The 26,680-nt window shown below is 34.6% G+C and overlaps 1 protein-coding gene and 1 long non-coding RNA gene across 8 annotated transcripts in view; one reads left to right on the top strand and one right to left on the bottom strand.

Moving 5' to 3' along the window:
* The window catches only part of LOC144302109 (uncharacterized), a 72,625-nt gene that overhangs the window by 10,603 nt on the left and 35,342 nt on the right, over positions 1–26,680 (bottom strand). Inside the window, exon 2 of the long non-coding RNA XR_013368991.1 lies at positions 2,703–2,767. This is a non-coding gene — a long non-coding RNA (uncharacterized LOC144302109). The remainder of the gene's footprint in view (positions 1–2,702; positions 2,768–26,680) is intronic.
* The window catches only part of KLHL5 (kelch like family member 5), an 85,647-nt gene that overhangs the window by 29,244 nt on the left and 29,723 nt on the right, over positions 1–26,680 (top strand). For all 7 annotated transcript variants that reach the window (XM_077879447.1, XM_077879483.1, XM_077879473.1 and 4 more), the window contains 5 exons: positions 4,332–4,514; positions 6,798–6,934; positions 7,679–7,875; positions 12,788–13,000; positions 21,844–22,030. In XM_077879447.1, the coding sequence (XP_077735573.1) occupies positions 4,332–4,514; positions 6,798–6,934; positions 7,679–7,875; positions 12,788–13,000; positions 21,844–22,030 (917 nt within the window). The remainder of the gene's footprint in view (positions 1–4,331; positions 4,515–6,797; positions 6,935–7,678; positions 7,876–12,787; positions 13,001–21,843; positions 22,031–26,680) is intronic.

Here is a 26,680-nt window from a genome sequence, read left to right as displayed (position 1 = left end):
AGTATTTGAAATATGACTCGTCTAACTAAAGAACTGAGTTTTTAACATAATTGTAATTAAATTAAAATAGCACAATGAGGCTAGTGGTAATTGTATTAGATGGCACAGCTCTAGAATTTTCCTAAAATGTTCTTAACCACTACACTACACCTCTCCAATTCAAATCTCCAAACCAAAGCACATAATAGGAAAAGAAGTAATAAGGAAATATTAATATTGTAAATTACACGGAGCCATAGTATTAAAAGCAGTCTGATTAGTCAGGGATATAGATGTGACCTCTGTTCCTTGGAAACCTAAAAGACATCTTGTTCTCATACCCAACAAAGGGGCAGCCACATAGCGGTATTTTGTCTAAAATTCTTAATTCTCTTTTCTTTCTGTGAGATTACCTTCATTCATATTGTACTATCATTCTCCTTTCGTACCCTTAGCCCTTGAGCTCACTGATACCTTAAGGGTAAAGGCCTAAGAATTTCCATTTATTTGTGAGTGGTTTGGGCAACACTCTGAAGGCTTCCTGATCCTAGCTTTGTAACTGGCTGCCTATGTGTCTTTAGTGGATTACTTTGTCCATTTTAGGCTTCAGATTTTCTCATCTCAAAATAAGGGAATTGAATTAAATGCATAGGTTCCTCCTAGATGTAAAAATTCTGTATATAATTTTTTAATGGCCAAGATCCTGTAATTGTATAGTGATGCAGTAATTTTTTTTAGTAAATTCTTGTATTATTAAAATTATATATATAAACTCCCAAGTTTCTTAAAAACAAAACAAGAAATGCCAGAAAGCTGTGCAGCTCTTTAAGTCTTTTTTTTTTTTTTTTTTTAAGATTTTATTTATTCATGAGAGACACAGAGAGAGGCAGAGACACAGGCAGAGGGAGAAGCAGGCTCCATGCAGGGAGCCTGACATGGGACTTGATCCCCAGGTCTCCAGGATCAGGCCCTGGGCTGAAGGCGGCACTAAACCACTGAGCCACCTGGGCTGCCCCACTTCAAGTCTTTTTAATAGCTCTGTTTCTTACTTTTTCATGCTCCTTTTGTGAATGGGTGGCTTCACTTTTCCATAGGATACAAATCAGAAGCCTGCATTCCTTTTGTAGCAGTGGATGGAAGTGATTTCTGTACCCAGAAATCTCAGTGAATTAATTGTCACAATGAAATAATATGCTTATTTAACATATGATGGCAGTAGAAGTCTTGAAAGCAAATAACAAAGTTTGAAATGTTATTTTAGAAAAATGTTACCGTTTGTTAACATGTTTAGATATAAATGATTTTTGATGTTTTACCTTTATGCTCATTTTAAAAATAACAAATATTCCATTAAGTTCAACTAGTTCATTTAAAATATTTAAGTCAAAAAAATTCAGTTTACACATGTTTGAAATAAAGTATCTATGGTATAAAGTGGTGCTTTGAACCTGTAAGTTCATCACATGCTAATTTGTGTAATCTCTTCCTCAAGTATACACCACTGCTTTTCAGCCTGTGATGTGTGTTCAGATCATCTGTAGGGCTTTCAAAAAATGTAAGTTCGGGTTCCATCTCAGACGTAGTGAATTAGTCTTAGGGAATGAGGCTCTGAACACAGATGCTGAAAGTGTCCTCAGGCTGTTCTTACTCATTCCAGAAGTTAAAGAGCCAAGCATCCTGAAAGTTCTTGATAGGAAAAGGTATTGCTGATTTATTAGTTAGGCTTATATACCAACATCAAAACTAGCCTTGTAATCCTATTATAAAATTCTATTGGTCTTTCAAAAGTTAACACTGATTAGCATTTATGTTTGGATGATGGCAATTCATCACTCAAAAACATTCAGCTAACTCAAAAACATTCAACTGTCTTGCCACCAATAAGAATTTAATATAAGAAATGTAATACAAAATATAGGAACCCTAAGAAAGAAGTACTTGATTTCCTTACTTAATCTTGTTCTTGAAAGAATTTGTGGTTTATGAAAATTAAAAATTCTAATTTTCTTTCATTATTAGATTAGTAAAACTCTTCTAATCATTTGTCAGTATTTTGACAATATAAAACTTCATTTTATTGCAATATGTTTTAAATCTTCAAATTGTTCTTCACCAAAATTACCATCATCTGTCATTGCTCATATTATGTTTTCTCCTAGATTTTATTTTATTTTTTTTAAATTTTTATTTATTTATGATAGTCAGAGAGAGAGAGAGAGAGAGAGAGGCAGAGACATAGGCAGAGGGAGAAGCAGGCTCCATGCACCGGGAGCCCGATGTGGGATTCGATCCCGGGTCTCCAGGATCGCGCCCTGGGCCAAAAGCAGGCGCTAAACCGCTGCACCACCCAGGGATCCCTTCTCCTAGATTTTAAAATGATTTTTAATTCTCATTCATTTCTGTAAGCAACCTATAATTACACATTACTCAATATAGTTTTATAATAATTCTCTTACATGTTGAGTATCTTATCCTGGGTTTTCCAAGTCCTTACACCAATAATATTCATAGTGTATAAACACATGCATTCCAGATAATATATATTTTGCTTGTATTATTGTTATTGACAATTATTTTCCAAGAACATTTTTGTATGCATTACATATTTGTATGCATTAAAAATGTGTTGGGTGGGAGAATTTAGGTAGAGTTTCTGCTGAAATGGATAAATCTCCATACAATGCGAGAATTCTTGTGAGTGTAACTTATGTGAATGTTCTTACCTGGGTGACCTTCCATGTGTATGTTTATCTGTTCCTTCCTCTAAGCCCTCCTCTTCACTCAGCTCCTGTAAAGAGAAAGAAAGCACGAGAAAGGAACACCTGCTCTTAGCCACGGTACCCTGGACGTGATGCAGTTTGTTTCCATTATAAGACCACACCTGTCTTAGAGAGGCTGGTAATGCGGTCTAGTTATATTCTCCAAAGAAAAAGAAAAAGGGCTTTAAAAGTGAACACATAGTGGTCTCTGTGACAGCCCTGTCTCTGTCATGAACAAACTGCGTGACTCCTGGCAAAGCACTTAATCTCCATGACTTCCCTTCTCTACTTTAAAAGTGAAAGATCCAGTGACTTTTTCTTTTTTGATAAGATTATTAAATGTTTATATTAAGAATAATCTCAAGATACAGTGAGGATTGAATCGACAAAGCATTTGTCAGAATCATAATATCCCTAAAAGTGGATCTGACAAGAAATGAGAATTAAGTTATGGTGTTATTGGTAGTTAATTGCATAGCCAATGGATGTTGATTACATGATTCAAGTGATCTGGTGGGGGACGGTGCAGGGAGGGGTAGACCTAGGACTTAGTTCCTAATAGTAACCCTTTTACTTTTTCACCATTTCCATCAGTAAATCAAATGAAACCATAGAACTCCTACTTTCAAATTAATGATTTGGAAATTTCATATAATGTTTAGATACCTAAGTTAGGCCATCAGATTTCTTTTACCTATAATATAAGTTACAGGTTATCTGGGCTTTTGAAGACAGGCTAGAGAGTCAAATGAATTATTTGTAACATTGTTTTTATTACAGTATACGTTGACCCTTGAACAATGTGGGAATTAGGGACACCAACACCCATACAGTAAAAAATCCACATAGAACTTTTTACTCCCTGAAAACTTAACTAGTAATAGCCTGCTCTTGACTGGAAACCTTACAAATATTATGAAGAGTCCATAAAATTTTTGTGTTTTACGTATTATATACTATATTCTTACAATAAAGTAAACTAGAATAAAAATGTTATTAAGACTAATATAAGGAAGAAAAATACATTTTTAGTACTGCACTATGTTTATTGGAAAAAATCCATGTATAAGTGGACCCAGACAATTTAAGCCCATATTGGTCCAAGGTCAACTGTGTTTTATGTTCTAACAGTTATCCTATAAATGAACTGTGGACTATAACCCATTTTTAAGTTAAGGATGGCTTGGACTTATGTTTCTAAAATAGTTTCATTGCCTTTCTGCTTCCAAAGAATGATCTCTTATACCCTTAAATATAATGTTAGGAGATATACTATCATTATGAATATAGCTTGGCTCTTTTTCAACAGAGAAATTATTTTGACCAGCAAAAAAATCTCAAAAATAGACACCACAAAGAATATATGTAGTAATTAACTAACATGTCACATTCACTCACAATTTTTACAAGACACACCTAGAATTTGAGCCATCATTGAATTTAAAAGCCAAAAATGATGAATGATTACATGTTACTATTGACTGGCAGCATTGATGACTTCTAGTACATTTAAAGGTTTTTAAAGGACTTGATAGAAAAGATCTTTTCAATGTGATAGCAATATTTCAAAAGATGTGTTGTCTTTCTTTTCAGGACTTCCAATAGTAGTCAGACATTATCATCCTGCCATACTATGGAGCCATGTTCATCAGATGAATTTTTCCAAGCCCTTAATCATGCTGAACAAACATTTAAAAAGATGGAAAACTATTTGAGGCATAAACAGTTGTGTGATGTAATTCTAGTTGCTGGTGATCGCAGAATTCCAGCGCATAGGTAATTGTTTTCTAAATCTCTATATGTGAGAAATATTTCCATACTAATTTACTTATATGTACATTGAGATATTGCTCCAACTAACTATTCCATACGCTTTTGGAAAGGGATATCTTTCATGGGATTTCTACGAAGAAAACAGTGCACATGAAATTATTATATATTAAATGACCCCAAAAGAGTCACTTTCCTTTGTAGAAACACAAAAACAAAACACACTGACCTCAGATCAGTTAGTATTACTTGGTATAGATTTCAGCTTCTATGAGCAGTTTTTCTCTTAAATTCTACCAATTAAATAAGCAAACTCAATGGAAATTTGAGCTGAATATTTAGAAGCAGAAAACCTAGTGGAATGAAATGGCAAAAACTGCAGTTTTAAAATAGCAACATCTATCCCAACTTCTATTTCCTGATCTCCAAGAAGTAAGAAAAGCAGTGATGTTAGGGAACAAAAGCCTTTAACACAAATAAAGTACTATCTTTTTTTAAATAAGGAAAGAGATGTTTAATAAAGAACAATTCATTATGTTTCTTTTGATAATTCCATATTGAATTGTTCTGTATTAATCACTGTTATGACCCCTAAGGGTTTTTTTTAAATGCTTTTAAAAACTAATTACATTCTGTCCCAAAGATTTTCTTAAACTTTCCAAAGTGGAAGTGAAATCATTAGGAAAAAATGGGCTTGGTCTTAGTTCCCAGTGATTCAGTGGGCATACATTTATTGAGATGCTATTAGAACATGACAAAAAGTTTGTGTTATGAGCGTGGGTTTATTAGAAAAGATGAAGATGCCTCAACCTGCATTTTATTAGAAAAGATGAAGATGCCTCAACCTGCATTTCAGAGACATCTCAAATTCTTTGTTTCTACAACAGAGTTCATTACTTCACTACCACATATGTGTGAACTCTTACCATCTCATTCTGGTTACCAGTGGCAGAAACTGCAAACTGGTCTCCCTGTTTTTACTCTCTTCCCCTACATTCTGTTTTCTGCAGCTATCTGAGTGATCCTTTAAAATAGAACTCAGATCTGGTCACTCTTATGATCGAACTTTCCAATGACTCCTCACATTACTGTGAGAGCCCAGTGGCCTGTGTGATGGCCATTGCCCTCTGACATTCTGTCCTTGCGCACTCTGTTTGAACCGCATGTGTCCAAGGACCTAGAGCAGTGCCCAGTACTTATTAGGTGTGAATTTCTTTAGTGAGTTGATGAATAAATAGGCAATTCTCAGAAGAAACCTGAACAATCAATATCCATTTGAAAAGATCTGTAGTCTCACTAGCAATCGGAGGAATGAAGATTAAAATGACAACGAGACACCATTTAACACATTGCAGATGGCCAAAAATTTTAACATCTGACAATGTTGTGGGAAAGTGTTCTCTCTCGTACAATGCTGCTGGGGATCTAAATTGGCACAGCACCTTGGAGAGCAATCTGGCAAACCACCCCGCAGTGTACTCCTGGGACGGAGGAGAATGGAAGTAGAGGGGAACGCAAGGGAGCTTCAACTGTTCACTGTTCATATTTCTTTAAAAATAAATAAATAAATACATACATACATAAAGTAAATCTATATAAATGTGCCAACATAGAAATATCTCCAAGACATCAAATAAAATCTACGTTTCAAAATGTATATTTATAACCTATTTTTGTTCATATAGGGCTATCAAAAATCTGGTCAGAGATGTACCTAATATATAATAATGTACTATTATAAAAATATTATAGTTTTGTAGTGTTATAACAAAAGTATTATCATTTGATGACAAAATGTGAACATTATAATAATAATAATAAATCACAAAAATTAAAAACAACCTGCTAAAACCATTCTCAAGTTTCTCCCATATGTCTACTACTTCTACAATTAAATTGAATAAAAACAAAAACCAAATAAACCTTAGGTTATTTCCAAAAGGGATAAACAGAAAATAACCTTTATGATTTTTTTCTTTTTTTATATAGTCAGTTTAACACTGTGGGCTTTAGCTTTTCTTCTGGATGTTATAAAATGGTATTTGAGTAATGAATGGGTAAATCATTTACCTCAGCAGAAAATTTTCAGTAATGGTAATTTATTACTCCATGGAAGGAACTAGAGCATAAAGCAATTTGTCAAACTTAAAATGCATTTCCCAGTACCATGCACTTTCTGTGGGTAACAAATTTTAAAAAGAGAGGGAGAGAGAGAAGAAGCAGTATTTATTAATGAACATCAACTTTAATGTGGTCACTGATTTTTTTTTTCTTCTGGTACGTTCTCAGATTGGTGCTCTCCTCTGTCTCGGATTATTTTGCTGCCATGTTTACTAATGATGTCAGGGAAGCAAGACAAGAAGAAATAAAAATGGAAGGTGTTGAACCAAATTCACTCTGGTCTTTGATTCAGTATGCATATACAGGTAATAAATCTGAAAACATAAATCTAAAACCTCTTAAAATTATGTTGTATAATTCGATTTCAGTTTCCTGCTTTTAGTAAAGCCTGCCATACATAGCTAACAGTGAATTCTGCTATTGTAATCATCACTCCTGGTGATACCTTTATAAAAGTTAAAATCTCTATATTAGAATCTTTAAAACTGTTGTTAAGGGTGGCTCACTAGGTTAAATGTTTGCCTTCAGCTCAGCCCATGGTCCCAGAGTCCCGGGATGGAGCCCCCCATCAGGCTTCCTGGTTGGCAGGGAATCTGCTTCTCCCTCTCCCTCTGCCTACCACTCCCGTACCCCCACTTGTGCTCTCTGTCAAATGGATAAATACAATATTTTAAAAATGAAATAAAATGATTGTCATACTTAGCCTTATGATTGGTATTTTTAAATGTTAATATAATAATTAGATGACATATAATGTTTTTAAATTATTGCACCTAAAATTTGAGAGTTATATATAATAGATATGCTACTTAATTAAAGCATCATTTAAAAATTCTGAAAATAAACCATTAGTTTTTTATTTTAATAGAAGTCACAGAACTAATCATGTTTTTTCACATTTTGTACTTTGTCTTTTCAATCTGAAATCATCTAGGTCTAGAATTCATATAAGGAGCTCTTGTGTAGAATTATTACTGTTAACACTGATTATTTTATACATCAACGTTAATACAGTTCTATGGTTCATGGAATGTCTTTTTGTCATTAAGGCCGCCTTGAATTAAAAGAAGATAATATTGAGTGCCTGCTGTCTACAGCTTGCCTCCTTCAGCTTTCACAGGTTGTGGAAGCTTGCTGTAAGTTTTTGATGAAACAGCTTCACCCATCCAACTGTCTTGGAATCCGTTCTTTTGCTGATGCCCAAGGTTGTACAGATTTGCATAAAGTGGCTCACAATTATACTATGGTATGTATTCTCTGAGAAGCAGAAAGTCATATGCTCTTTACCTCATTCCTTAATGCTGCAGGTTTATCTACGTGCTGCTGTTTTCCCATGGCTCTGCCACACGTCTTGAGGTTCAGGTTCACTGTCTATTGCAGAACATTTTCATTGAGTTATAAGGAGAGAACACCAAGTAATATTTCTCCTGGATCTATGAGTCCAGCCTGAGTTGTTACAGTTGCTAAAAGGCAGAACAGTGGTCAAGGACTGTCCTATTCAAGATTTTTCAGATCTACTGCATTGCAGAGCAGGATTTCCCCTACGTTTTACTTTGTAGCACTGGATGAATTTCAGAATGGCCCACATATTTACAGATGGAAATTGGTGACAGTGATTGTGGGGTATTGGTGAGGTACAGACAATAGGATCAAAGGGAGGCTTTTTATTAAAAAATTATATGTAAGAAGTGATTATATGTAAGATTATATGTAAGATAATTGTAAGAAGACAATTGTAAGATTATATGTAAGAAGTGTTTTTTAGCTATGTAGAAAGATGTTCTTATGAATTGAAGCAAATTATGTGCTCAAAATAAATCGCGGAGGAGGTTCTCATTCAGACTCAGGAGGATAATGGATATAGATTGATCTAGGATAGCAAGAAAAGAAGGGCATATTGAGGGCATATTGTTAGGACCAGGCCCCATAATCTTCATAGTACAGGGACATGGGGAAGTGGGGATATCTGGATTTTTAAGGAATGACCATCTTGTTACACTATGGCAGTTAGGTCTTCCCAGCTGGGCAAAAATCGAAGACTATTGCTTTAAATCCTGAAATTAGGGCAATATAGCTCTTAAGAAAGAATGTGAACATTCTCACAAACATACCAGTTATCCATATTATTGATTGTATCAAAATTAAGAAGATGCTTTTGTCTACCTTTTCCTCCATTCTTCCATTAAGTTGGTTTGTCTGTGAAGAGACTGACAAATACTTTAGGAATTTTTCACTACAGAAATAGAGATGTGAAAAATGATAAGAACAGATGTTTACAACTCTTGGGAAGGATAATTCTACCTCCTTCATAAGCTCAAAATGAGGATTAAATGAGTTAATAGAAGTGTCGCACTTAAAATGGTGATTGACACACAGTATCCCCAGTCAATAAATGATATCCTCATTGCTGTTACCATCATTGTACAAATTTACTCTATTCAATACATAGAATTCGATGTGAGTGAACAAAAGCCCTCATACAAAAAGCAATACCAGATAGACCTAGCATCTTCTAAATTCAGTCTCATGGAAGATTTTTCCCCACCTACGTCTGTATCTTTCCTTGCAGATATCTCATTTTGACCTTAAACTTTAGGTTCAAATAATTTTAGGAGTAAGATGACTAAAATAAAGCTGGGTTTCTTTTCTTCAGAATCAGTTTATCATTTAAGTAATATCTCTTTCCTAAAAAAGAGTTTTATTCACATGAAAACATTTGTATGCATTTTGGTCACTCCTGTTGTTTACAGTAGAGGCACAGTGGCTGATAGATAGAAAGGCTTAGATATAAGTTTAAATTGGCTATTTTTTTTAAAGATTTTATTTATTCATGAGAGACACAGAGAGAGAGAGAAAGAGAGAGGCAGAGACACAGGCAGAGAGAGAAGCAGGCTCCATGCAGGGACCCCGACATGGGACTCGATCCCGGGTCTCCAGGATCATGCCCTGGGCCAAAGGCAGGCACTAAACCACTGAGCCACCCAGGCTGCCCTTGGCTCTTTCTTTTTATTATTAAAGTTCACATGCAGTGTTATTTTAGTTTCAGGTGTACAACATAGTGATTCAACAATTCGATACATTATACAAGGCTTACCATGATAAGTGTAGTTATGTTCTGTAACCATACAGAGTTTTTACATTATTATTGATTTAGCTCAATGTTTTTAAAGCTATTTTCATAGCCAATTAGTTGAGTGTTTTTTTGTCTCAAGGCTATTATCTGACATTATTCAGTTTCAACAGAGGTGAAATTTAATTCTAATAACAATAAGTCATTTAGTGGCAGATTGTCTGATTTGAATTGTTGCTATGGGAACCCAATGAAAATGTATACCAAAATTCAATCTTCAATTTAAATAAATCCCTCAGTAATTTCATTTGCTTAAAAACTAATTCCAAATGAAGAAAGGGCATAATGCTAGCAAGTGTTTGGTAGCATGATAGCTATTTATATCACAAAATAGATTTTTTTAAGTTTTAATTTTAATTCCAGTTAGTTAACATACAGTGTTATATTAGTTTCAGGTGTACAATTTAGTGATTCAGTAATTCCATATATCACCCTGTGCTCATACAACAACACAAAAAAAGATTTAAAATCTGAAGTAAGCATAATGCCACATAGTGAATTCAGTTGTCACAATCAGTAAATGTTGCACGTACTTGGGACATTCACTCATCCTCTATGAATACAGGTAGGAAAGAATGAGGAGTTCCTTCTTATAATCCTGAAATCTAGGAGCTTGTTCTTACTCTGACTGCCATTGAATGTGACCTGGCATGAGTCCTTTAACCTCTGCCAAAAGTCTAACACTGGGTATATCATTACAAATAATTAATGGCATTATGGATTTGTGAAATAAATATAAGCATTTAATTTTGAATTTTTGAATTTTGGTTCTCAACCTAGAAGAAAAGACTGAATTCTGCTAAAATACCTGGTGTAACACCAAGTAATACTTTTGAAAAACACTCTGTATTTAACCTTGAGTTCAGTTGTTGAGAGACTCAATTTTCACTTAAAATGAATTGTACTAGGTCAGAATGGGCACAGTTCTGAAATAGAAAATCAACAAATAAATAATAATATATATAATAGTTCTTTTCTGCTTGAATTAATACCATTGCATTGGTAATGCCATTAATACCATTCGAATGCAAAGCAATAGTTGTATCAGTACGGTCAGAATGGTGTAAATGTTATAAATATTTATTATATTGTACACTACCATTGAGCAATTAGAAATGTAGATTATTTTGATTTCTTGAGAATCTTACTTAACATTATATAATAAATGTGTTTCCATGTATCTATGTGATCTTTGTTTTTGAAATGTTTAATGCCTGCTTAATAGCCCATTGAGTTACAACCCCCTATAGCTGGACCTTTGGGCTAATTCCCATTTTATACTATTATAAATAATAATACAGAGAAGCATCATTAGGGAAGCATCAGCTTTTTTTTTCCTCTTGTGAATTATTTATTAAGGATTAAACTGCTAGTAGGATAACTGGTTGAGAGCTTCAGCATTTTTATAGCTCTTGCAATGTGTTACCAGATTATTTTATAATGTCAGTACACAGTTGAGTAGAACAGTTTGCTTGAAGCCAACATTGAGGTTTTATTAAAATATATTTCTGAAAATGATAGTCATTTAAAATAGATACATTTGGGCATTTTTAACAAATCGTGATGAATTGAAGCAATTGAATTTAGTTAATTATTCATGTATGGCTTCCTGTTAAGAATTTCTAATAAAGGAATTTCAACCCAAGATATATTTTAGATCAGTACCTAATTTGGGTTACTGCAAGGTATATGGGACATATAATTCTCATTTTAATATAGAAGATAGTTACTGGTAATCCTTATCTCTAGCTCTAATTTAAGTGGCCTTAGCTATTTCACTAAAACCATGTATGCTGAGACAGCCACAGCACACTAGGAAGTATAAGAAAAACATCAAGGGGCAATTTGTGTAGCATTTGCATTTATATTATAGCTAAGTAAACAATCCATGCATTAAGACTTGTAACCTGTACTCCAGAGAGTAAATTTCCCATATCTTTGGATTGTTTAGCATAACAACCTAGTAAAAGTCATTATCGCACAGCTAAAGTCATTTCTGTCCCCCATTTCAAATTATAAGGAGCCTAATTCTAGTAGTATCTGCAACTGAATTATCTTCAGTCCAGGGTCCTGGAATCCCAGTACATTGTATGTTAACACTTTTGCTTTGGCTCTTTTTCTCTGAGATGAAAAGAACTTCAGACGTAAATCAGTTTAGAAATTTTTAAAACTGACCTAAAATGCTTTGTGAACTACATTAAAACACTCTTCAGGCCAAGGCCAATCAGAGCCAGGATAGCCCTAAGTATATATAGTCTTCTCTGGGCAGTCGGAGAAGATTTTTGTGGTACAGGATGGTCCTGGGAAATCCAGCCTGCCTGGCAGCCATTTCTGGGTAAGAGAAATCTTCATGACTCACCCAGGTAACTGGCTGCACTATAAACCAAATTCTTCAGCAACCACAAATGTAACTAGACTTTGATGTCAGACTATCCTACATCTCAGAGTCTAATTCATTTTTTTCTACCCTCCACCTCCTGAAAGACTTGCCAAAACTATTCTCTAACTTGAGCAAAGCAAAACCTAAAAATCCCGGCTCCATTTTTAAAGTGTCCCAAATGGTAAGGGCGCCTGGGTGGCTTAGTCAGATAAGTGGCTGGTTCTCGATTTTGACTCAGGTCATGATCTCAGAGTCCTTGGATCAAGCCCCACATCAGTCTCCATACTCATCGGGGAGTCTGCTTGAGGATTCTTTCTGTCCCTCTCCTTTTGCCCCTCCCCCTGCTCAAGTGCTATCTCTCTTTCTCTCCTCCCCCCCTCATAAATAAATCTTAAAAAATATAAAATGTACCAAGAGGTAAAATTTAATTCTATTGATATGGAGACACTTACAGTGTAACAACATAATTTGCAGTTTAATGTTATTTTATACTGTGTTTCTTTCTAGGAAACAGTAATGCTATTGTAAGGAAGGTCTAATGAACGTATAAATATGTTTTAGCACCTGATTCAAAAATTTGTATTTACTCTTAAATAAACTGATGGATAGAAGAAACGACATTGTTGATATGCTACTTTTCCCTTCTAGGAGCATTTCATGGAAGTAATTCGAAACCAGGAATTTGTATTATTACCAGCCAGTGAAATTGCAAAGCTTTTGGCGAGTGATGACATGAACATTCCTAATGAGGAGACAATACTGAATGCACTTCTTACTTGGGTTCGTCATGATTTGGAACAGAGACGGAAAGATCTCAGTAAACTTTTGGCTTATATTAGGCTACCTCTTCTTGCACCCCAGGTAAACTATTTTTGATTATTTAAAATCAGTATCCTAATTTCAACAATATTTGGGTATTGATTTTATGTTAATCATATTAATACGTACATGTCTGTAGGTTTTTTCCTTTGGCTATTCTATTCAATAAGGCTATTTTACCTATACTCCTATGAAATGTGTAGGTGAAAAGATACTTAGCTAAAAAAACTTCTGCTTGTGTTTTTGACCCAGAAGGTCTGGCTGCCTAAATTACGTCAATTAAATAACATTGTCCCTAAGGGGGTTAGTAATTTTATTTGACTCAGCTTACAAACCTATCCTAGCAATTGGAGAATTAGTAAAGCTGCGGGTTAAATTTGCAGTAGATGCCAGGAGCCAGAAAATGTAAATTAATTCATTTGCTACACATCTATTAAGTATCCGTTAAATGCCAGATTCTGGTGATGTATTAACTGAGACATGGTAAGAGTTCCAGCTCTGGCATTTTTTTTTTAGATTTTATTTATTTATTCATGACAGAGAGAGAGAGAGAGAGAGAAACAGGCAGAGGGAGAAGCAGGCTCCGTGCAGGGATCCTGACGTGGGACTCGATCCTGGGTCTCTAGGATCACACTCCGGGCTGAAGGTGGCGCTAAACCGCTGGGCCACCGGGACTGCCCTCCAGCTCTGACATTTTAAAACTCTGTGTCTTGGCATAGTCACACACCCCATTCTCTTATATCTGTTAAGTGGAGATAACATCCTCTTTGACTATCTCTCAGGATTATTGTAAAGATGATAAAAGTGCTCGGTGAGATCAAATGTGCTACAAATAATCATGGTAGAATTATTAGCATTATTTTAGAATTGAGAGATATCTAGTTAGTGTATTCAAGGCAATCAGTCAGAACACATTTGCATGCATACTTTCCCCTTTGTACAGTTTTAACCGGAATATACTGTGGTCCCCCCCTTATCTGCAGTTTCACGTTCCCATGGTGTCAGTTACCCGTGGTCAGCCATGGTCAGGAAGCAGGTGATCCTCCTTCTGACCTCTTGTTGGAAGGTCAGCGGTAGCCAACTACACATCACAGAGCCTGTGTCACTCACTTCACTTCATCTCATCACATAGGCATTTTATCATCTCGTGTCATCACGAGAGGAAGGAAGGTGCATAAGATACTTAGACCACATTCACATAACTTTTATTACAGTTTCATTGTTCTATTTTATTATCTGTTATTCTCTTACTGTGCCTGACTTTTAAATTAAACTTTATCATAGGTATGTATGTATAGGAAAAAAATATATATGGGGTTCAGTACTATTTGTGGTTTCAGGCATCCCCTGAGGTTCTTGGAACATATCCTCCATGGTTAAGGGAGACCACTGTACTATAATTTCTTCTACCTCCTTTACTGCTTATCCTGAAGGCTTGAATTAGAGAAAGAGGCCTTGAAAGTACAAGAAGAATGAGCTGTGACTACTCAAGCTCAGATTTTTGTTGTTCGAGTGCCATAAATTTTATCTTATTTGTATTTATCTTGAGGATTATGTATTTCATCTAGCAGTTGTTAGCAGAAGTCACTGTTTGCTCTCTACCTTATAAAAACAAAAAGTACTACCAATCCTTAATAAGAAAGACTTCCTTTTCAGAGGTAAACTATCATATGAATTCGTAGAAGTGAAACCATATGAAATGTTGACAATTCAAGAAAACTAACATTCTAAAACGTTTCCCTTGAAATCAGATTTCAAAAAGAGAGTTCTGTTTTACTGGTACCAAGCTGAAGTTTTTTCCTTATCATTTTCTAGGTTAAAGAAAATTAAATCTAAAAAATCCTAGTAGACTTTGAAAAGAATCTGTGTGATTCCATAACCTGACAATTGACTTAAGTCCTGCAGTTTCAAATATTTATGATACTATATTTGCATGATTCCTAGAGACATTTCACGTTTCTGTTATCCAGGATACTGCTGATAATCATAACCACAAGATCTTAGAGTGGAAAGGCACTCATTTAGCCTAACACCTGTTGTACAAATGAAGTAACCAGCCAAAAAAGTAAAACCATATGCTCACAATCCTAAAGTGATTGCATAAATTTCTGTCCTTCTGCATTGTAGTTTTATTTGCCTTTGCTACTTGGCTAACATAGAGCTAATAAGAGACAGAGTTAAGTTCTGTGCCTTTTTCACTGAACCATTCTGCCCCTTGAACATATTGTGTGTAAAATTTCTGGGTTGGGGAGGTATATCAAGTGGAGGAAGAAGTAAGTTAAAAAATAAATGTGTGATTATGATATAATGAGAGGAAGGCTGTGATGAATATATGAATATGGCATTATAAAAATAATTGGAGTAGCCCACCCAGGCTGATGGTGGGGAAGCTGGGAGAACTTTCTGAAGTGTCACTTGGTCGGCATACTGAGTAGCTACCCAGAAGACTGGGGCATGATAGCCCAGGAGAGATAGGAGACTGGACCTAGTTATGGAGTCGTGAGCAAATACATCAAGCAAGAGAGCTTTAATGGCTCAAGTGCAGACATAAAAGGGCAGAGTGGGAAGACAAAGAATCTCTGGCTATGCCAAGGAGTTTGCATTTTATCCCCAAAGCAGTGGGGAAGCACTAAAGGATTTTAAGCAGGGAATGATATAAGTACCATCTTGCTTAGGAAGGAGGATCCTCTCTAACTGTATTGCGGAAATTGAATTAGAGCAGTCAAAGTAGAAATCCATTAGGAAGACTATTGTATTCAGACAAGTGAATTAGGTGCTTGCTGGCAGTGCAGGTAGAGAAATTACCAGGCTCAAGAGCTGTTTAGGATGTAGAATTGGTACAACTTAAAGGTGTGGGGTACAAAAAAAAGGGGATCCAGAATGATTCTGATTTGTGCAACTAAGTTAAGGGAAGTGCTGTCATTTAAGGCAAAGAATACAAAATGGAGTGCTGATTTTACAGTGGAAAGAAGATGGAAGAATTGTGTTCCCAGAGTTTCTTGGTACCTTTCATCCTCTTGGAGTCTAGGAAGAAGTTTTGAAAACTTCTTATTTAGGTTGTTGCAGCCAAAAGGAAGAGAATGACTTGGCCAAAGCAAAAGCAAGGGCACTAGAGATGGAACCCTCAGAAACAGTAGTGTTTAGTAGTAATTCCTAAATTTGCCTAAATAACTGGAGGGCCATTAAAAAGAGATTTTAAAATTAAATTAAAATATAAAATAAAATAAAATAAAATAAAATAAAATAAAATAAAATAAAATAAAATAGATTCTAAGGTCAAGGAGGAGGAAATTTTAACATAATCTGATATTACACAGGAGACATGATAAGGACAGAAGATCCACTGGATTAACCCAGTTATTCTCATGAAGAAAACATTGGATTATATTCTGTATGTTTTATTGTAAAAGATAGAAACATATGACAATTATTTAAACTGTCCAGTGGGTATCAAATAATAAGTGACTAATATTTAAAAATTGCTACCAAGTCCACTTACCTAAAGAATTTACTTTGTAAATAGGTGAAGCAGATTAAGAATACACTTATCATGATGAGCACTGAGTAATGTAGAGTTGCCAAATCATTATATTATACACCTGAAGCTAATATAACACTATATGTTAATTATAGTGGAATTAAACAAAATAAATGAAATTTAAAAACAATAAATAAAATTTTTAAAAAGAATTTACTTTTGTGAAATAGTTTCTTTCCCAATGAGCTTTTACCCTACTTTGTTAATATGAAACACTATTGAGTCTAGCTAGAAAGGATGTAACTTACATATATAGTAATTTTTTATAGTGTCTCCCGTAGTAGATCCTTAAAATGACCTAAGAAATATATATGTAATTGTCATCCTCTACCAAATGATCATTTAGTGTGGTTTGTTGTGATGTGTTTTTTTTTTTAACTCTGAATAATCCAGAAGATACATGTTTGTGGATTTTTGTTTACCTTTGAATGCATCACAAGTTTTTCTATTTGATCAAGCTTCAAACAATGTGGATAGGAATACTAGGAGAAGTGTACATTATTTAAAATATTTTGACACCTAAATTCTTAAAGTTCCCAATGGTTAGCTTGCATTATAAGTATCTTGGTCTTCACTATTCTGTTCTCAATTCTCATTACTGTTTTTTACTGAAAGTCAAAAATATAAAATGAGCCAGTATTTACCTTTACCATTCTTTTAATTTACCTGTTTTTGATGCCGAAACATTTTTAAAATCTGTAGAATTCAGAAATATTCACATTCTATTTTATACACTAAGTAGTACTGGGACAGTTGTAGAGAAATAATCATATGGAGATTAGGTATGTGAGTAAGGATAAAAATTTACACATTGAAAATGTTTCTTTTTTCTACATATTTTCATTTAAGTTATTTGTCATTCTCTAATAGTGGATAAGACACATAGTGTTCACCTAAAATGCAGAGAATACAAGTCTGTATTTTTTTCTCTTTCAGTGCCTTCTGAATGATTTTCCAAATGATTTCTGGTACCTTCCATTTGATTAATCTGATATGTGGGTTAATGATTTTACATTCCCTTCTGTTACTCTTATCTCCTACTTAAATATGATTAATCCCATTATTCATTAAGTATAGAGACTGTTAGCATGATTAAAAATATATTTTAGGGATCCCTGGGTGGCGCAGCAGTTTAGCGCCTGCCTTTGGCCCAGGGCGCGATCCTGGAGATCTGGGATCGAGTCCCACGTCGCGCTCCCGGTGCATGGAGCCTGCTTCTCTCTCTGCCTATGTCTCTGCCTCTCTCTCTCTCTCTCTCTCTCTCTCTGTGTGACTATCATAAATAAATAAAAATTTAAAAATATATATATATTTTTTTTTACTTCAAATTGCAGTAACTATTAAGTCTCCCAAGACTTTACTTTCTATAATTTTTTCACATTTATTTTTATTTAGAAAGGACTAATTACATATAGCAAAAGTAATATAAACATTAAGATCAGTCAAAATGAGCCAACTCAGTGCATATTCAGCAACGGTTTCTATAGCAAATATAACTATATTTTGTGTGTGTAGAAAAAATATGGAATAATTAATATCATAATATATACTCTGGCACAGGTCCTGAGACTTATGTCTTAATTTGGCTTTTTTACTGTTAGCATGCTGTTCTCAGTTTCCAAAAACCATGAACTTTTTTTTACAGTGACTTTTGTTAGAGACTCTTCCATTATCAAGATATGAACATATTCTCAACATTATTACTCATTTGCATTTGCAAAGTAAAACTGCATTCCCCACCCACTCAAATGGCTAAAATAAAAGGAGATAGTAACAACTGTTAGTAGAAATGTGGAGGAACAGGAACCCTCATATATTGCTGGTGGGAACATAAAATGATGTAGCTACTTGGAAAATTGTTTGGCAGTTTCTTAAAAAGTTAACATGTATTTACCATATAACCCAGCAATTCTATTTCTAGTTATCTACCCAAGAGAAATGAAAACATTTATCTACATAAAGACTTGCATGCAAATGCTCGTAGCAGTTTTATTCATAACAGCCAAAAACTGGAAATAATCTGTGTCCATCAACTGTGAACAGATAGACAAAATGTGGTATATCCGTAAATGGAATATCATTTAGCAATAAAAAGAAGTACTAAGGAACACTCATGCACTGTTGGTGGAAATTTAAATTGGCCTCACCACTGTGGAAGACAGTATGGAGGTTCTTCAGAACATTAAAAATAGAAATACCATATGATCCAGTAATTCCACTACTGAGTATTTATCCAAAGAAAACAACACTCATTCAAAAAATTATACACAATCCTGTGTTTATTGCAGCATTACTTAAAATAGCTAAGATATGGAAGCAACCCATGATTCCATCAATAGATGAGTGGATAAAGAATATGTGGTATACACACACACACACACACACACACACACACACACCAGAATATTATTCAGCCATAAAAATGGATGAGATCTTGCCATCTGTGACAATATAGATAGGCCTAGAAGGTGTTACACTGAGTGAAAGAAGTCAGACAGAGAAAGACAAATACCATTGATTTAACTTCTATGTGGAATCTAAAAACAAAAAGAATCAGAGCCATAAGTACAAACTGATGGTTGCCAGAGCAGTAGAGGTTGGGGGATGAACAAAATGGGTAAAGGGGAGTGGGAGATATAGGGTTCTGCATATGGAATAAATAAGTCATGGGTAAAAAAGACAGCATAGGGAATATAGCCAGTGGTATTGTAACAGTGTTGAACAGTGACCAATGGTGGGTAAGCATACACTTGTGGTGGGCATAATGTATAGAGTTGTTGAATCACTATGTTGTACACCTGAAACAATGTTGTACACTGTGTACCAACTACAATAAAAAAATTTTTTTATGAAAGAAATGAAGTACTGATACATGCTACACATGGGTAAACCTTAAAAACATAATTTTAAAAAGCAAGTCAGCATATTGTATGGCTTTATATAAAACATCCCCCCAAAAAGGCAAATCTATAGAGACACATAAGCCCATGAGACAGGAGATGGGAAACAGTTTAAACAGCAAACAGCATGTGAGCTCTAACTGGGGTGATGAAAATGTTCCAAAACTGTTTATGGTCATGGTTGTACAACTTGGCAGATTTGCTAAAAAACCACTGAATTATATACTTGAAATAGTGAATCATGTGATATGTAAAATGTGTCTTATATTATCAAATACTGTCCTGCAGTGTATCAAAAGAATGATACACTATGACCAGGCAAGCCTTTTTCCTTTTTCCAGTGATTATAAGTAAATCTGTCAAGAAAATTATATCAATAAGTTAAAGGAGAAAAAGCCATATGATCATATCAATAAATTTGTAAAAGGCATTTGGGAAAAATGTGGGAACCATTCTCAGTTTTAAAACTCTGAAGTAAAATAGAGAGAGAAGAAAATAGCCTAAATAGAATAAAGATGGATTACTAAATGCTATAGCAACTTTCATCCTAAATAGTCAAACACTAAAACCATATCAATTCAAACCAGAAAAGGGGTACTCTGTATCACTAATTATTTAACATTGCTTTATGTTTTAGCAATTGTAATAATAAAATACAAATGAAGTAATTGGCATACACATTAGAAAGAGATGTCAACTATCCCTGTAGGGTGGTGATTATGATTGTATGCCTAATAACTACAGTTTTATAAGGGAATGTGGTAAAATAATAGATTATAATATAAGGATAAAATAATCAAAAGATTTTTCTCTCCAGCAAAATATTTGCAGAATGTAAATTTAAGAATCCATTCCCAATAGCAATAAAAATAATAAAATCTGTAATATGTATATTAAATATGTATATTTAATACAAGAAAGGCATAAGACCTATATGAAGAAAGGTATACAGCAAATGGAAAGGCTTCCTGAATGGAAAGACAATATCATAAAAATGTAAATTCTTCCACAATTAATAAATAATTTAATGCAGTTCATATTAGAATTCCAACAGGGTCAAGATGGTGAAGGGGAATTAGATAAATTTATCTTTAGCTTATATGGAAAGTTAAAAACTCAAAAATAGCCAAGAAAACTATGAAAATGAACAGTAAGGATAGATTTATATCAGAAAACCAGAGTGTGCTATAAAGACACTAAAAAATTTGATATTAGAGTAGGAATAGACAAATAGATCAATGGAAAAGAATAAAGAATCGGAAAACAGGTCTCATATATCCTGAGATATATTTATAAGAATATAATATATAAACAAAGTTCAATTCACTTGAAAATGAAGATTATTTAATAAATGGTGGTGGTACAGAACTGGCCATCTACCTTGAAGGAAATTAAAATATTCTTCAGCTCATACTCTATTTAAAAATTAATTTCACATGAATCAATAGTAAATAAAAGAAATACAGCAAAAAGAGGGGTGGGAGGTAGTTGGAGAAATAAACACAAAAGGAAAAGAAATGCATTTTTTAAAAGTCAGGATGAAATCATTTCTATACATTTGCATAAAATTACATAAAGTTTAAAACTTGGATTCAATGAAGCAGAAGGGATTTAAATTTTTTTAGGGTAATCACCATTTAGAGTTCTTTGCCCTTAAGAAACTGTAAGGTGTTTTTGCTGTTGTTTTTTTTTTAGAAGGGGGAGGGGCACAGGGAGAGGAAGAGAAAGAATCTCAAGCAGACTCCCTGCCTAGCATAGAGCCCTTCTAAGGGTTAGATCTCAGGACCCTGAGATCATGACCTGGGCCAAAATCAAGAGTTGGATGCTGACCCATTGAGTTACCCAGGCACCCCTGCTGTTCTTTGAGCACTGTTTAGAGAGGTCAGGTAAATGCAGTCTAATTAGTCAATTTCTATTTATAATTACTCTTCTTCAGTTAAAATTATTTCTAATTTTAAAAATAAAGTGATTTTTTTTAGAAAAGCAGTAAAAAAGATTATTAAAAAGCACCAATTTCTCCACTATCCAGAGAAAAGCACTATTCAGGTTTCAGAGCATACCACCTATCTTCTTCAATTTATATTTTTCAATGAAACTTAAAATGCCGATCTTGTAAATATTGAATATATTAGTTAAAAATAGGTGTCCAGGGGAGACCTGGGTGGCTCAGCGGTTGAGCATCTGCCTTTCGCTCAGGGTGTGATTCCGAGTCCAGGGATCAAGTCTTGCATTGGGCTCCCTGCATGGAACCTGCTTCTCCCTCTGTCTGTGTCTCTGCCTCTGTGTGTGTGTGTCTCATGAATAAATAAATAAAATCTTTAAAAAAAAAAAGTGTCCAGGCTTGGATTTTTTTTTCCTAGTGAGATCATTTCCATTTGTGAACTATATGTTCTTTTAATTACTATTTTCTTGCTCATTTAGTATACATCCTCACCACTCTTTTCTAGTTCCTGGCAGACATGGAAAATAATGCACTTTTTCGGGATGATATAGAATGTCAGAAACTTATTATGGAAGCAATGAAGTACCATTTATTACCAGAGAGACGACCCATGTTACAAAGCCCTCGGACAAAACCTAGAAAGTCAACAGTTGGAACATTATTTGCAGTTGGAGGAATGGATTCAACAAAAGGTATTAAATAATCTTTTATTTGGGGGAACAAGGGGGAAAAAAAAGAAGTTTTAGTTAGTAACAACACATGACCAAAGAGCTCTTTAGAGAAACAGCTGGTTCCAGGACTGGAAAAATACAAGGTAAACCCAGAACATCTTATAGTCCCAGAAAGTAAAGAAGTGCTCAACAACTACTGAAGACAGTACAAGGGACAGAAGAGACAGTTTGTAGGGACCACCACTGTCCAAATCTGGGATAATTTCAACACCAAAATAGATAATGATGATAAAAGATTATCATTTATTAAATCAGTATGTATTCATGAGTCCACACTGGTACAAATAAAGACGAGGGGAGGGACAGCTTTAGAATTATTATTAGAAGGCCAACTAATAATTACAGAAAGAAAGGACTAAAAAAATTATAATTTATCATGATAACTAATTCAGTCAAAAATTATCAATAGATGCTACCACCAGTAGGTGAAAGTTTGAGAACAGATAATTAGCTTCAACTCAATGTATCTTCCAACCACTTGCTTATTAGTGACAAAGGGTAAACTAGTATCTTTACAGTGGAGAAACGGGGCAGACAGCACATCAACCGAATGAGCTATTATCCTATGGCCAGTAATGAGACTAATCAGCAGCATGTGCCTCTTAGGAGTATACAAAGGACAACTCAGCTGTACATCTGTGGTATCCTCGCCAGAAGTGAACAACTCAAATTTAATCGTGAGGAAAAAACAAACAAATCCAAGTTGAGAGACGTTCTCCAAAATGACTTCTGTGTCTGTAGTTTTCCAAAATGTTAATGTCGCAAAATACAGAAAAGACTCAGGAATTCGTGCCACATTTCAGGAGACTGAAGAGATATGACAGCTATTATACTGCATCACCTTGAATTTCTTTTGCTCTAAAGGACATAACTGGAGCAGGTGATAACATCCAAATAAAGTCTGTTGGTCAGATAACAGCGTTGTGTAAATGTTAAGTTCCAGATTTCGATGATTGTATTGTTCCGTAACAGGGTTTCTTGCTTTGAGAAAGATACACTGAAATATTTAGAGTACAAGGGCATCATCTCTACAACTTGATCTTAAAACAGTTCAGGAAAAAAAAAATTATACACACGCGTATACAGCAAAAGCAAATGTAAAACAACATTTGGGAAATCTGGGGTTAAGGTATTTGGGAATTCTTTGTACTGTTTTTGCAACAGTTGTTACAGCAACAATAATAGTAACAAACATCATGTATAGTGCCTCCTCTGCCAGGTGGTGTGCTAGAAGCTTTCTGTGTATTATCTCTCAGTACATTGATCTTCCTTTCCTCTGAATTCCTAGCACTGATAGCCTGCAATCCCCTGACAGCACCTCTCTGACTTGGGAATACATCTCTGAACTCACTTCATTCTACTTCTCCCCTCACTCTTCCAGTTCTAGCCCTGCTGGCTTCCGCTTCCTTCATGGAACAAGTCAAACATTCTCCCACATCTGGGCTACTCCATTAGCTGTTCCCTCTCCTGGAATGCCTAGCAGAAATTATTCACTCATCTCCAAACATCAATTTACAAAAAAAAAAAAAAAAAAGACTTTCATGGCCAATCATCACCTGTCCATCACTTTCTAATCTTTTGCCTACCTCCTTCTATCTCATTCTTCTGCTTATATTTCTTCATAACACCTGATCTGTCTACTTCTTCCCCCCAAGTAAGCTCTGGGAAGCAAGAAACTTGTTTTGTTTTGTTTTTCTCAACAATATATCCCATAGCACCTAGAACAGTTCCTTGCACATAGGCAGCATCAATAAATATTTGCCATATAAATGAAGGTTGTCCTTCCCCATTTCTTGAATTATTTGTATGACTGAAGCCCTCGATGCATTATTCACATCTAAAGATTTCCATGTGACATCTTTAATGAATATAAAAATAGGAGCTCTAATTGGAAGAGTTTTACTGTAATTTAACTTTTAGCTTTATGGTAACAAAGATATGGATGTAGATATTATCTCATATAATATGGTGCTTTATATTTGTAGATGCTTAAGGTCTAAATAAGGCTTGATCACTGAATGGTACAGAAATATGTAAAGTTAGAAAACTGGTGAGAGTTATTGTATAAATATTTGAAATTTTTAGAGAGTGCCGCAGTCCAGGTAATCAACTTGCAAATACTTATGGTTTACTGTATGCCTGGAACTGGTGCTCAGCCTTGTAGTCCTTACTAGCACTTCTTCCTTTCTATCTTTTCCTCTCTTTTTCAAGGCTTTGTTATTTCTCTATTGCTTGTACTCTTGTGTTGCTTTTATTATATTTTCAACTTGCATAAAATACTTGTTCACTGCTCAGCTTTCATCTCAAACTATGTGTATTCAAGTCTTCTCTGACCATGTGTCCCAGACTTGAGGACTTGGAACTATAATTCATTGTTTTTCAATGGCATCAATGGACATCATCCCTGGCTCATTTAAGCAGATAAAGAAGGCTGTTCAAAATGGTGAAGAACTATATCCACTGTACCTTACTTATCATGCCTGCCTTGGATTTTAAATCCTAGGTTCAAGTAAGGTAGGTTACTAGCTTTAGGGTAGTCCTGAACCCTAAACTTCTAAGGATGGTGAGAATAAATATCTGTCTTTCCAGGTTTATGGGAGATTCAGTTCCTGCCTCTCATCAAACCTCTTTTGTACAGTGGAAAAGTTCCCATGCATAAGCAGGGGAGCTCAGCTACTAAGTACCAAAGTAAATAATACACTTCCCTCCCTCCCTCCCTCCCTCCCTCCCTTCCTTCCAGATCTTACCTTCTGACAATCACCAAGTCTTCTTTCAAATGGGTCTTATCCTTCTAAATTTCCATTGCTACTTTCCAGTTCCTGGTAGCCTCCTATCAGCCTACATCTTTTAATCATGTTCATTTAGTGTGAATAGCATTCATTCATTGTGTTGTTACTATGTGCCCGGAATTATGCTAAGTGCCTCACCTATCATTTTTAATCTCATATTCATAATAATTCTAAGAGCTGAATGTTGTTATTGCCCTAGGATACCTGTCCCTAGAAAAGTTAACTGTCTTTCCCAGGAGTACACAGCTAACGAGTGATGGAATCAGGATTCAAATAAGGCAAGGACTCTGGAGACTACACCCTCTGCTTCATTAATTCTTCTGTTTACATAACATTTCTCTGCTCAACGACTACAGTGATCTTCATTTCTTACCACATAAGATGTAAAATCCTCTTTCTAGTTTCCAAGATTTTCTGTAATCTGGCCATTATTACTTGACCAGCTTTATTTCTGAGTCTTTCCTAGATGCCAGTTGTTCTCACCTTCTATCCAATGCAAGCTATCTTCCCTGGCCATAACTTATTTTATACCCAAAGTCTTTATAATGAAGAGCAATTTGCATCCAGTCTGGATCATTGGGTTCTTGGTCCTTTCATATACCTTAGTACAGGGCCCAACAAATAAGCTGGAAATGTTTCTAAATAGCCATTAAGAAAAAGTTAGAATATATTTCTGCTTACTTTTTAATTTTTTTTTCTGCTTACTTTTTTAAAGGTTAATCTTTTAGTATAAGGAAGTTTTAACCTTTTATATAGAATTTTGTAATTATTAGGAATTTGTTACTTGAAGATATTTGGGTTTTGTTTTTTTTTTTTAAGAATTATGTTTGCTCACACAAACATACTTTTCCATGACATGTTGCCATCTTAACTAATTATATCAAAAAAAAAAAAAGCCACATTTTCAAAATAGTTTATATTCTGAGGTTCTGGATAAACATGGATTTGGGGGGAGAACACTGTTCAACAGCCCTGATAACAATATTACCTCTTTTTAAATGAAATATTATAGGGGTACCTGGGTGCCTCAGTCAGTTAAGTATCCAACTCTTGATTTCAGCTCAGGTCATGATCTCAGGTGGTGAGATTAAGCCCCAAGTGGGGCTCAGCTGGAAGTCTTCTTGAGATTTTCTCTCTCCCTCTGCACCCCCCACCTAAAATAAATAAATATTTTAAAAAAATAAATATTATATAAAGTACCCCATAAAAATATCCCTTTTTTTTTTGCAAAAATGTCATAAAAGATCATGCTTTGACTTATTCAGTAGTATCATTGTGTTGCAGTTATTTATACCATGTCTATTTAGCTATTTAAATTATCTTTCTAGTAATGATGTATTTGCATTCTTACACACATATTCAACAGTTATGAATAAAATTTGGAAGATGAATGTCAAAAAAAAAAAAAGAATTCTGTTTGGTGTTAGCAAAGGAAATTTTAGTTACCAATTCGTAGAACCATGATGCTGCTTAGTGAACTGGATTTTTTGTATGACAGAATGAAGATAATTTTAAACATCAAATTTAGAGTGATGTATAAACTATCCTATTACATAAAATAATCTGAGTGTATGAATAAAATCTCATTATAGCTAAAAATTATAGATTATTCAAGCTCAAAAATTATTTTTGAACAGCTACTATATATAAGGAACTCTGTTTGTTGCTGTGAAAACAAATAGGGGCACCTGGCTGGCTTGGTCTGTGGAATGTGTGGCTCTTGATCTCAGGGCTGTGAGTTCAAGCTCATGCTGGGTGTAGAGATTACTTAAAATCTTAAAAAAAAAAAAAAAAAAAAAAAGAATACAGAGATGGAAAAAGA

Source organism: Canis aureus, chromosome 2, assembly GCF_053574225.1.
Source record: "Canis aureus isolate CA01 chromosome 2, VMU_Caureus_v.1.0, whole genome shotgun sequence".
Lineage (NCBI taxonomy): Eukaryota > Metazoa > Chordata > Mammalia > Carnivora > Canidae > Canis > Canis aureus.
This window is presented reverse-complemented; position numbering and strand designations above follow the sequence as displayed.